The sequence below is a fragment of the Chaetodon trifascialis genome, chromosome 9 (genome assembly GCF_039877785.1).
Source record: "Chaetodon trifascialis isolate fChaTrf1 chromosome 9, fChaTrf1.hap1, whole genome shotgun sequence".
NCBI classification, from domain to species: domain Eukaryota; kingdom Metazoa; phylum Chordata; class Actinopteri; order Chaetodontiformes; family Chaetodontidae; genus Chaetodon; species Chaetodon trifascialis.
Window position 1 is genome coordinate 22,644,619 of NC_092064.1, and position 13,779 is coordinate 22,658,397.

The 13,779-nt window shown below is 42.0% G+C and overlaps 1 protein-coding gene across 1 annotated transcript; it reads left to right on the plus strand.

The window, feature by feature from the left end:
• Nucleotides 1-4,352: 4,352 nt before the first annotated feature.
• On the plus strand, nucleotides 4,353-12,056 carry slc13a5b (solute carrier family 13 member 5b). The gene is given in 13 exon segments (XM_070971076.1): nucleotides 4,353-4,374; nucleotides 4,377-4,489; nucleotides 5,504-5,632; nucleotides 5,714-5,850; nucleotides 6,092-6,312; nucleotides 6,390-6,570; nucleotides 6,665-6,787; nucleotides 6,918-7,130; nucleotides 7,238-7,344; nucleotides 7,471-7,592; nucleotides 8,096-8,257; nucleotides 9,341-9,478; nucleotides 10,514-12,056. Coding segments are annotated over 13 exon segments (1,794 nt in total). The 3' UTR covers nucleotides 10,640-12,056.
• Nucleotides 12,057-13,779: the final 1,723 nt, after the last annotated feature.

Sequence of the window (13,779 nt, forward strand, 5' to 3'; positions counted from 1 at the left end):
ACAGAAAACAACAACAGCGCGTACTGCCGAATGCTTAGCTCACCTCTCACCACTTGTAGCAGTTGACAGCTAGCTAGCGTTAAGCTAACGGAGCACCGTCGGTTTCATGCATCGTGACTTTGTGCTACATTAACTTCATAAAACGCGGACATACTGCGGGACGACACGTAACTGCTGGCTCCATTTTGTGATGCTTACTGATGCGTGTCAGCAGACAGACCGCAGTCAGTCAGCCGACGGTGTTTTTGTTCTGTGCTAGTTGGAGCCATGTTTTAGAAACGACACCTCACGTGACACAACATCAGTCTCATCTCATGTGACCGACGCTGCTGCCTGAAGACGCAGCACGCGCCCACTTCTCAGTGAGCTGCAGGTAGCCTACGATGTTTGTAGGCACTTGGTGGAGCAGAAGGAGACAGTGAACTGTGCTGTGGGTGTACTGACAGCTGGTGCGGACAAATAGAGATATCTCCTGGTGATTTGATTTAGTTTAACAATGAATGAGAGAGATGCTTGTCACTTATCTTTTCACTGTAAACTATTATATCTCACTGAGAACATGCAGTGAATGAGAGCCTGGCTTTTCAGATCCCTGGAAATAACCACATCTTATTTTAGGAACCAGGCCATTATGGAGTACTCTCCAAAATTATAGTTCTTCAAGATTGCAGTCTCCATTATGTTCAGTAGAAAGTAATATTTGCTTTTGCCACCAGACTGTTGTGTAATGATAGTAATCTCCACAAGGTGGCATTATGTGTGTAATTTCACAGACCCATCTTTCAGCAGTCTTGTGCAGACGTATTGTACACAGTATACAAATTTGGAGTCATTTGATCTTTTATTTGTTTCAGTGGCTCCAACTTTGTCTCAATATTTTGTAATGTCCAGAAACAAAGACCTGCATCAAGACCTCTGTGTCCCACTTTTGTAGGCCTATTCTGACAGTGTGGTGTTGTCACATGGACAGTACTGATGGCTGGTAACCAGTTGTGATGACTGGTCTACATTGAAGTCAGGATTTCCACCACAACATTTAATGTACGTGCTTGAATGTCCTTTAATGCTGCTCTTATACTGAGTTATTCCTCCACAAACTTACTCCAAATCTGTGGCAATTTGAAATTATTTGATGTTGGACATAAATGTGAAAATAGAGACTGAACAGAATGAACTTGTTTCTATGGTCCGTTTATGAGAATACTGTGCACAAAGCAACACAACTTTGTTAATTAACTGGGACATTTTACACACAATTTAAGTTTGTATATTCTTACGTATGGATGTTTTGAAAGCGTAGTTTGACTGGGGACTTTGAGTGCATTTTAACTCATTTTAGGAAGGAAGTAAAACAATAAAATAAATAAATGAAATAACAAATAACAGTCCACAATTAAGGCAATTATTGTCAAAACCCAACAAGTGGACTGTCCTGATTTTAACAACCTTTTCATGTCTTCATAATTGGTAAAAATGAGTCTGCAGGCATGAATGTTGAAATCCCACACTGGTTTGTAGACTCACAATTACAGGAGCACAAATGAAAAGCTTCTCTCATCTCAGCATACCACCAATGCAACATAATTACTGTCAGCACTTTTACAGAGAAGACACAGCCAAAGAACATGACATTCCTTGGCTCAGCATATTATGTTCTTCTCTTAGTTCTGCTCTTAGTAGTTTTATAGTACTGCCAGGCAGAATGTGTTTTATGTCCTAAAGCACAGCGTTGGTCTTGGTTTAAAGTTTTCGCTGCAAGTGGCCTGAACTCACAGGGCACAAAAAGAGGCTGGACAAGTTATGCTGTCCACTGCATTACAGTAGCTCTGCAATAAATACTATTTGTTCTTTTGTATTGTGTCACATCACTCAAAATAATGTGTCACCTCATAAAGTCACAAGACGGGATATGTGGTTTTCTGTCGGCTGAAAAAAAATAGCCTAAAGTGACATTTTACACCCTTTAAAAGCTTAAAAATGTACAGAGAGTTCAAGAGAGTTCACGCTAAAACTAAGACGTTCTCATTAAAAAAGTCAAAACTTTATGAAATGTGAAAATTGCCTTAATCCAGAGAGATGAAAGTAGTTTCTTCTGGCATCATTATCTCTGCCAACATGGCTGTATTTTCTGTTGGTTTGTTTGTCTTGTTAGTTAATTGGATGACTAAAAAAAAAACGTTAAATTTAGTAGAAAGTTAGGTCACGGGGCGAGGGAAGGGCTTTGGTTCAGAGAGTGCAGTCACCCATTTATAAAGCAATATTCTCCCTCATAACACAGGAAGCTTTTTTCTCCTCTCCTCACAAATGTTTGGTGCAACACTCAAAATGACCCTCCAAAGGTTTCCTAGTTGCCAAATCCTTGCAAATATGACAAATTTGACATCATAAAGGAACATTATTTGGCCACAAATTGGTGGTCATGAATCTCAGCAAATCTGAAAGACTATTTAAGACTTCCAAGCCATCTGTTCACCGGCACCGAGCAAACAACCACAAGACTTTTCCAAATTCGCGATTCTCCTCTATACTTTTGTCTTCAGTTGCGAACCAAAAATCATCTCATCCACTGACTGTTAAATACAGTAATTTGAACCAAAGAGCAAAATGTAAAAGTGTGCCATGAAATAAGAGGCTGAATTAAGAAAACTAGGCACAACAAATCCAAACAAAACAGAAGCCACAGGGTATATCTGTGTGTGTTACACAATACGGTAAAGGAAAATCCACATCGCTGTCAAAATATGTAGACTGCTGGTAAAGAAATGCATTTCTTGGACTATGTTTGAGGAAGCCAGGCTTTCCCCTCCTGGCAGGAGGGTAAAATGCTCTGATGTTGACTATTTATGTACCCTGCGTGATTCTCACATGAGGTTTAAACAACCGTGCAAACATAGTACAACATAAACTGATTGTTACACACAAATGAAGGCAATCTAGTCTGCTGGAACTCTGGTGTATTTGAGGAAGTGGTGGCCATTTTGACCACATGCCAAAAATAACAAATTTCCCATTTATGACAGTGTTGTGAACCTGTTACAGCACTTTGTGACAATTTATTTTACAGCTTAGTTACTTTCTCTTGGCTCTGATTGAAACTAACAAACTCACTGCAATAGCTGTGGAGAGGCGGGGCTCAAGTATCAGGTCAGTAGAGAGTGCACACCGAGGAAAGAAGGAGAACTGCTCACTGAAATAATTGCGAAATGCAATTACTTAATCAGTGCACAGAATACAGGTAATTCGAAGCAGACAGAAAAGTCTTGAATGGCAGCGCTTTGGTTGCAACACGTTGTCAAGGTTGGCAACAGCGCCCTGCTTTAAGGGAGACATTGTTATTTTATCTGCCAGTATACACTGTGCTCCAATTATGAAAAATCTCTTTTTAAGGCTAGTTTCTTAAGCGGGTGGGACTCATGATCTCAGTATTTTGAAAATCCAGGCGGTGGCCCATCATTTATCATTTATGATAAAAACACACCTCTGATAAAGATTACTTAAATTCACAGCCGCACTGCTGGTCTGACACAGTTTTTCTAATTCACACCACAGTGAGTCACACACTAATCTGTGTCACAGTCTGATCTGATGCAACGGACAGAGGTATTCACCTTTTCTTCATTCAAAGGAGGATACCAACATGAATCAGCTCACTGTGCGCAGCTGATAAAATCCACTTCACTACGCTAAAGGAGTTAAAGGTTTCAGTTCACCTGTCCATATTCTGTGGCAGCTCAGTTCAGGTCAGCAGGAGTTTCGTCCCCTTTGCCGTAACAGAACTGAATGACTGTAATGCAGTTGTGGCTGAGTTTGAGTGTTTGTGTATGTGAAGCTTGAGATTGTGCTGGTAGTGGGTACATGGTGTGGAGTTGTCAGGTTTGATGTATTATGTCTGGTTTTATGTATTTGTGTATTCTGAGGTTGTACGGAAGGTGGAAACAATTTTCCTTGCAGAAGGACAAATAAATCTAATTTAATCAGCTACAGGAACTCCAAGTACCTCAGCTTTGTGTCAAGTTTGCAGCAGTTCAGTATCAGTGATGACTGGAGAAAACAGGATTTGTTTTGGGGGTTTTTTTTGGTCATTATTTGGGAGGTTTGCTGATGGAAGAACCCTTTTTTGTTGATTCTGAGAATAATCAGGCAGTCAGCTCTTTTGTTTTGGTGTGAGCACCCTAGCTCTCTCTCTCTCTCTCTCTCTCTCTCTCTCTCTCTCTCTCTCTCCATTGTGATTCGCCCTCTCTCTCTCTCTCTCTCTCTCTCTCTCTCTCTCTCTCTCTCTCTCTCTCTCTCTCCTTTATCTGCTGTGGGACTCCCCCCCTCCTCCTCTCCTCCGCGCCTCAAAAGCGCGATCCATGGTGCGAAAGCCTCCTTTTCTCCGTTTTCCTTCAGGATGGCATTCTTCAAATATCTTCGCTCTGTTAAGAATGAACTCATCCTCTTCTCAACTCCATTTCTTCTTCTTCCACTGCCTTTAGTGATCGGGACATCGGTATGTAGGAACTGATTTGGATGGAACAATGCGTTTATTTAGATTAAACATTGCCATACTGGTAAAAGTGGAGAAACCCGGCAATTCTTGGCGATTTTGGCGTGGAATAATTGAAATGCTGCATCTCCAATTGCTATTTGGCATTTTCACTCAGAACTTCTTTAATTCGGCCTATATGTTTTAAAAAAGCAACGTGCGCATGCAATTTAAAGGAGCGAAGCAACCAACTTCATGCGCAAATTCAGCGCGCCATAGACATGTTTTGACTAAGAAAGAGGTTTATGAGTGATTTGCACCGGTTCCCTCATGCACCTGTTGATGCGGCTCACAAGTGCGCAGCGCACTCGGAGCAAAATGCATGAGAACTGCCCGGTGTTGCCTGAGGCTGGAGCGCTCTGAAGTCTTGTTATTTTAACTCCTAGTTGTTAACATGAAGGGTCATGTCCAGCGTGGGAACACAGATTCAAAGGGCTCTGTCCATGTTATACCTTCATGTGACGCAGACATGCACGCAGGCATGTAAGCATGTTGTGATAGACACAGACTGCAGCCATGAACAAAGACATGAGGTAGAGGAGGGGGCGAGAATGTGGGCTCTCAAACTTTAGGACTGTTTGCTGGCTTGCAAAATTTGACGACAAAGGATTTTTATTTTTTAACAAGTATCAATATAAAAGCAACTAATACACTCTTTTTAAATAAAAAAGCTGTAAAAAGTGTTAATTACACGGTCTACCTGCCAATAAAATGTGGCAAAATGAATATGTGATGTAATAATAACTGAAGGGGTGTTTATGGAGCTCAAGTATGATCTAGGCAAATTTGCAAGCAGGTGACCAGAAACAATGGACAACAAGTATACTTATCTTTACCCTTTGAACCATAATAACATCCCTTTAAAGATTATGTAATAATGCTCCCACAAGCTGTTTTTACACCTTACATGGCATCTTTCCAGAAAGGGTCTTCTGTTTGTCTGCATTTTCCGTTATGTTTTTGTATGTTTTTATGCAGGAGGCAGAATGTGCCTATGTGATAGTCCTGATGGCGGTTTACTGGTGCACAGAGGTCCTACCACTGGCTGTGACTGCTCTCCTCCCAGCCCTGCTTTTCCCCTTGTTTGGCATTATGCAGTCCAAAGAAGTAAGTAAAATCACTTCAGCACTCTGTAGACTGTCTGCTGATGCTCGTCTTCACCTACTCTGTGCGACCCTGCTGTCTCAGGTGTGTATGCAGTACCTGAAGGACGCAAACCTGTTGTTTGTGGGCGGACTGATGGTCGCGATAGCCGTGGAGCACTGGAATCTGCACAAGCGCATTGCCCTGAGGGTGCTGCTCTTCGTTGGTGTGCGTCCGGCGCTGTGAGTGGCTCGAGGCACACCTGCACGGCAGATTATCCGTCTGGCATGTCATCTTTAAGACCTACATTTCCGGAGCACATCTAATCAACTGTGACTTCAAAAACACTTGCCATAGATAAAGAAACTTCAAGTCTTTTATCTTCTTCTCTATTTTAGTGATTGTTGTGAAACACTTGAGGCTCCGTCTTTCAATCCAAAGCCACTAACAGTATTCATGTTTTTTTCTTTTTCTTCGTGGCAGTCTGATGTTGGGTTTCATGGGTGTGACAGCCTTCTTGTCCATGTGGATCAGTAACACGGCAACCACAGCCATGATGGTGCCTATTGTTCAAGCAGTGCTGGAGCAGCTCAACAGCAGTGAGGCTGAGATACCTCAGATTCTGAGCTCAGAGGAGCAGGTTCAGACATCAGAGACTGACAGCAAACAGCCTCAACAGGCAGAGAAGCAGAGTGAGGGACAAGGTGAGCCCTGTCACCTTTGAGTACAATCTGTTTCTGAAAACACACAGCTCTTTTCATCCCCTGCTCTTTGTTTGCAGCCTCAGTGGTGGTGACTTTCTTAGATGCCGCGATGGAGGCTGAGAGACATAAGGAAGCAGCAGAAAAGCGGAGAATGTGCAAAGGGATGACCCTGTGTGTTTGTTACGCTGCGAGCATCGGAGGCACCGCCACATTGACAGGAACCGGTCCCAATCTGGTGCTCAAGGGCCAGATGAACCAGTGAGTGTTTCCTCAAAGCGTTGCTTAGCCATGGTGTATTTCTTTCAGTTTTGGTGTATGAAATCTAAAAAATCCCCTTTGTTGTTTTCCTTAGACTCTTTCCTCAGAACGGAGACGTGATTAACTTTGCCTCCTGGTTCGGCTTTGCCTTCCCTAACATGATCCTCATGCTCACACTGGCGTGGCTTTGGCTGCAGTTTGTCTTCATGGGATTCAAGTGAGTTTAGTGATGGTTAAAGCCTAATTATAGTGACAGAGACTTGAATCAACATCAAGAAACTTTCCCTGCATCAGGAGTGTGTTTGAGTGCAGAGGTGACAGCGATTTTTCCCATGTGATCCCTCCAGCTTTAAGAAAACGTGGGGCTGCGGGGCTCTGAAAACAGAGAAGGACATTGCTGCATATAATGTGATCCGTGAGGAGCACCGTCTGCTGGGGCCCATGTCCTTTGGAGAGATAAGTGTCCTGGGTCTCTTCGTTCTGCTGGTGGTGATGTGGTTCACAAGGGACCCAGGCTTTGTCGCCGGCTGGGCGACAGATATCTTCAACTCCAAAGCAGAGTTTGTACATTTTTCCATTTCTGAGCCATATTTTTCGTGAATTATTTGCTTTGAAGAAACTTTCATGTCACTAAAATTGCTCATTCCTTCATCGCTCCACTTCTCAGGTATGTGACGGACGCCACAGTGGCAGTCTTCATTGCTGTCCTTCTCTTTGTCCTGCCCTCAAAACCCCCACGTTTCTGTTCGTGGAGGACCCAAAGTTTTGACACAGGTGAGCCATTCATAGCTATTAATTCTGGAAGAGTACAGATTAAGTGTCATACAGTTCTAATCATATTTCGAGAGGTGGAGACTGTGCAATAATTCAATACTGACATTGAATTTATTGGCTCTGTAGCACCCCATCAAGCTGCTGGTCCAACTCCTCCTCTGCTCACCTGGAAAGTTGCCCAAAAGAAGCTACCATGGGGCATCGTGCTTCTTCTTGGAGGAGGCTTTGCTCTGGCCAAGGGCAGTGAAGTAAGTGACAGTGACAGTCATACAGTTAATGGGAAACTGGGCTGAGAGCTTACACACAATATGGTATGAATAATAACGTTTAAGGAGGGGGAAGTGTGGTGGTGGCTTCATGGTTCTCTACAGTGGTTTTTATTGTTAGTGGTGGAGTCTGCCATTCCTGCACTGGATTCACAGGAAATGACACAGCATGTAATCCAGCATCACATTTTTTTATCTTATCTCATAGGAATCAGTCTCACTATTTACAGTTTGCTCACTGATCAGAGCTGCATTAAGTTACTGCTCTGCAAACTCCCACTGCTGTTCAAATCTTCCTCTGAACATGCTGCTTCTGTTTTTTCATTTCAATTTCTATGCTGCAAATAGGACTCATTACATTTCAACGAGTACTTTATGTGATGCGCAAACCTTAATTGTAGTGTACTCCCAGTAATGAGATGAATACTGTGCACATTTCCAGAAGAGACTAACTCTGTGTATGTTTATTACGTATATCTCTGCAGGAATCAGGACTCTCTAAGTGGATGGGAGATCAAATGACTCCCCTGCAAAACATCCCTCCCTGGGCAATTGCTATCATCTTATGCCTGCTGATTGCTACCTTCACCGAGTGCACCAGCAATGTGGCCACTGCGACGCTCTTCCTACCTGTCTTAGCCTCCATGGTGAGCTCCCAGAGAGAGAGAGTGAAATGCGCCTGATGAGGGCAGAGGCAGAATCTCAGACTGCAGGAGACAGACAATTACATTTGGAAACAGAGGTTCAGTGAGGTGAAGTGCTGCATATGTGTAATTTCTTTTGAACCGATTTCCCCAATTGGAGTCCAGCATTGAAACTACTCCCAGTGGCAGCCGGCCTCTTTTCCCTTGTTTGGTTACCCATCTAGTTGGTCATTCAGGCTGAATATGTTTGGTCCCCTTTCCCTGGGCCCCTCCTCCCATTAATAACCTGCCAAACACACCAATTCAGCCCAGCGCCTAGTAATGCTGCCCACCCCGCTGCTGCTGAAGAATGGCATTACTGTGCCCACTAGTCGAGCACTTGAGAGGACGCCAAAGCTGGGTTGTGAAAGACAGCGCCAAGCAGAGCTGGGTATTCAGATAGATATTTATGGAGGGGCGAAGGTGTCCAACCCTCATGTGAAAATAGAGATAGAAAGAAAAGAGAGAAAACAAGAACATCTGATCAGTTGCACACAGCTGAAAGTGGGGAGATGACACTGTGGCCATCATGGTTTGTGGTATGTCACTTTGTGTCATCCTGTCAAGTGAATCTTTAGCATTTGATTTAAACAAAAAACATCAGACAAAACACTGTCATCGCAGTGACCTGATATACAGCCTACAGTTCGAAGAAGACAAACTATAAAGTTTAAGTCTTTGTTTATTTTCAGAACCAGAAATTACTGTGCACTTGTAAGCTACTGTGCTGTGGGATATGTAATTCAGCAGCAAATTCCAGAGTAATGTTTTCTGCATTTTAGTAGTCTGCCATTATCGCTACATATGTAGTGCTTTTCTATTTTGGATATCATGACTCAGCCCCAAGCTTGCAGGAATTACATCTTAATTACACCCACCTAATGAGAGTTTTCACTCCACACAGAATTGCACACATTTCACTCTGAGTTATGAGTCAGTGATTACGGCTGCAGAAAAATAGCCAGATGGAGGAGTGGAGGATTTTGTTATCAAGGCTATGTTCATGCCTGTCTCAGACTCTTGAAGCTTTCTGTGTGATTTTTGCAGTCTCAGTCCATTGGAATCAATCCACTGTACGTCATGGTGCCTTGTACACTGAGTGCCTCTTTTGCCTTCATGCTGCCTGTTGCTACACCTCCAAACGCCATAGTCTTCTCTTACGGATACCTCAAGGTTGTTGACATGGTGAGTATGGCCATGGTTTGTGATGTTTATTCAGTAAATTATATGTTGAACATGCAAAGTCGTCAGTTGAGGTCCACTGTTGCACCATCAGGACAGCTGAACCTTTGTGTCCACAGTCATTTGCAGTTGTGACCTTGAAACCTTTGAAGGAATAACTCACTGTTTTGGAAAACACACTCATTTGCTCTCTTGCCGAGAGTCGGATTAAAAAGCGATGCACGAATGCGATGCATGTCACTCTTGCAAATTTGACCGCTGGACAGTTTGTGCAGTCAATGTGCTGACTCTCTAAAACGTCAGCTGTGAGATGGCCAAAGCCGGAGTGTGGCTGTGTAATTTTGAGGCAGCTCAGCTTCTTACTGATCTCAGAACTCACCTGGGATTCACTTCTTTTTGTTGATTCTCTCATTTTGGACATGTCTTAACAGCATTTTGCAATGGTGAATTTGTGTATAATCACCTCTAAATTCTCACTTATCTGTCTAAATACCATTATGTCTACATGCTAGTGTGAAGTCAAGACTAGCAGCTGGTTCACTTAACTTAGTACCAAGACTGGAACAAAGTGAAATAGCTAGTGTAGCTATGTCCAAAGGTAACAAAACCTGCCTATTAGCACCTTTAAATCTCACAAATAAACACACTCTCCAGTCTTAATTTATACAAAAACTTAAGAGTAAAAACAAAAAGTTGTGTTGGTTTGTTTACTGGACTTGTTGTCACTGTGAGATATAAGAAATAGTCTGGCACATAACGCAACTTCGTGTTTTTACACTTAGCAGTTAACAAGTCATACAGTAATGTGTTAGGTGGTGAGGTTTAGAGGGGTTGGTAGGCAGAGTCAGGCTGGATGTTTCCCCCTTTTTCCAGTCTTTAATCTAAACTTAACCAACCAGCTGATGGCTGCAGCTTCATATTTCACAGAAAAATATGAAATTGGTATCAGTCTTTTTATATAACTTTCAGCAAGAAAGTGAGTATTTCCAATTATGTCCAACAGTTGCTTTAATATCACTCCATCTTCCTTCCCCTCAGGCCAGGACAGGAATAGTCTTGAACATCATTGGCATCCTTTGCATTACACTGGCCATCAACAGCTGGGGCAAGGCCATGTTTGACCTGGACTCCTTCCCCGCCTGGGCCAACGTCACCGGGGTGTGACCCTGGTTGGTTCTGCCATGGGAGATGATCCACGCACACCCTGCCCTCCCTATCCGCAGGTGCCAGACAAAGACCTCTGGACAGAGCGACAGCACAGGACCACACGGTGGACCGCATGCGCCCGACTGCTGCTAGAATACAAGCCCCTCAAGGCTTGTTTTCATTGACAACTGAGTCTTGCCTGTGAAAGAAAGTGGTGATGAACATGATTAGGAATGGAAGAACACTTGTTGACGAATTAATTCAAAATCTTTTTTTATTCACATTGTATCATAATGAAGTTACACTTCCACTTTATAATCTTTATAATCCACCTAAGCAGCCAACTCTAGAAACACCATTCAAGTCCACTCATTTTTTGTCAAAGGAGTCAGAGGAAGGGCTATTCATGAGGTCAGAGTGATTAGAAATGTTTTACTTAGTCACATGTAGACATGTCTTAATAGCTATAAGACATACAGTATAAAATAAGAGCACATTTACTCAAGTAATGCACTTAATTACAATTTTTAAGGTACTTGTAGTTTACTAAGGATTTACATTTTATGCCAATTCTGCTTTACTTCACTACATTTCAAATGGAAATGTTGTCCTTTTTACTCTATTACATTTATCTAACAGCAGTAGTTTCTAGTTACTGATAATATGACATTTGATTATAGATAAAACTATGCAACCGCACACAAATCAGCCCCATCTCAACCAGACCCAATATTAAAAGTCAGTAAAATAAGTAAAAATAATCCAGTAACATTACATGTAACACTGACGAGGGCACTTCTGTGTCAGAATCTGTACTTTGACAAAAGTCAAACATTTAATGCAAGACATAAGATGGAGTATTTTGTATACTGTTGCCACTTCTACTTAAAAAAAAAAAAAGAAGAAGAAGAAGAAAAAAATCAAAATGCTTCTTCCACCAGTGCTGTCCAGTGGTGAACGTATTAAGTTTTCCATTTTGGTATTTATAGATAATGGGCTAATATGCACAATGCAGCTGACACTCGACTACAAGTAAACATGTACTTTTGCCCCCTTCTATCCAAACTGACCCCTGTGTCGACCTATATATCAGGACGTATGATGGTTTGTTACACTTCCAGGATCAGCTGAACTTTGAAATGTATTGTCACTACAAAACAACAAGCCCATACAAGCTTGGACTGATTTATTGTACTGTAAAAACATTTTCAACTTGTTGATCAATTCACTGCATGCTGACATTGTGAAATGTGTCACTGCAACATTGATTTCTGTCTGAATTGTAATAAGGCTATTTAAAAACCAATGTATTTTCTTTTCCTCTTCACTTCCAAGATTTTTGTACATGGAAAATGATGAATAAAGTATCTTCAGTGCCAAAATGGGCTGAACAAAATTTCATTGGCTTGTGACAGACTATGAAAATAAAAGAATTTTAATATAAAGTTTAAATGTTTCTTTCTTGTCACGCTCACAATTGTTTTTTTACAGTAAACTCCACAAACACACTTGGTTTAATTTATAAACCGCTGATTTAACAGCAAGATCATTAACGGCCTGGTTTGGGCTTTTAAACAAATGGGAGGATTTGATAAAGCAGGTGGAACAACAACTCCGTATTAGCTGTTAAAAAACAGCATTGTCATCGCTCAGTGTCATCCAAAACAAAATGATCCTACTTTCATCACCGGGCAGCTCTTTCTCAACTGACAATTACCTGTGTTTTAAAGTGCACACGTGTTCCTCTGCCTCCTGCTCAGTGACTTCTTGTCTCGTGCACAGATCTGATATAATCCTGTAAACACAGTGTGGAGAGCCGCAGTAATCCCGTGCTGAAAGGGCACACCTAATGCATGTAGCCAAGAGTTCTGTGTCATTGTCCTTTTGCCGAGACTTTGCGTGAGCCAAAGGTCAAGGCAGTTATTGTCCAGCGCTGTCTTGCGTCATAAACATTATGAGCTCTAAGAGGACATTTCACATGTCTTCCCTTAAAGACCCCAGAGCACTTTATTACAACCCTACAAGTATCAATCACCATGATGTGAATTATGTGTTACAGCAAGACAAAAGACCATCATGAATCATAAGACTCAGTAAGTGGGATGTGGATACATAATCTGGTTTTAAAGTTGATTTCACTGTACTTGCACACTGTTCCATGAACCATTTTCAGCAATATAAATGGGTAGAAATGGACATGCAGCTAAAAACAAAACAAAGATAGACAAATAATTACTATATACATACAAACATGTGGAAAAATAGGTGCATATGCTGTGCTTATAAATATGTTTAAAAAGCAACAATGTCTATACAAGTCAAGTGTTTCTACAAAACTAATAATGCAAATGAATAAATATTGAATGGGTAAAAAAATAGATGTGTGCATAGTGTTTATTTTAAGCTCTAAATATATGATTTCTAATTTGAAGCTAAGATGTTTTACGGGGTTGTTCACACTGTAAGGCTGATTTAACTGTTCATCACAGTGATGGCCTGGTGAGAGTGTTGCTCTCTTGAATGATTGTTTTGGCATACAGTGCTCTGTAGCGCCTACTAGAGGCGATATGCTGGATGTATGCAGGTTGTGATGGGTCTGCAGTGATGCTTTCCAGCCCGTTTCATGTCTTTTGAGATGTTAAAGTCCTGAATGGAGGGCAGGTTGGCACCAGTGCTTTTCTCTGCAGTTCGGACTGTCTGTTACTTTGTTCCTGTCCTGTTTGGTGGCCAGTCCAAACCGGACAGTGATGGATGTGCAGAATTCAGCAGCTCCTGAGGCAGGTTGAGCGTCCTCAGCTGGTACAGGAAGTACATCCTCGTGCTGGGCCTTTGCGATGATTACATCGATCTCAAACGGCCACTTCAGGTCATGGGAGATTGCGCATTCCAGAAACCTGAAGCTCTCCACAGCACTGCACAGCATTGCACAGCACGAAACCATGTTGGTGGCATCGTGTGACTGAGGAAAACATGCTATGCTGCAGCAAAGGTAGTGGAGAGAAAGAAATGAAAGGATCACATGAAAGTTCTGACCTCAGTTCTGTTGGACAATTAAAATGTTAGACGGTTTAAAAGTGGTTAACAAGCGGTTGGGTTCATAGGGCAGTTCAGATCACTATGATCTTGGGTCCCGCTCGGGAAAAAAGCTTATGTAATTA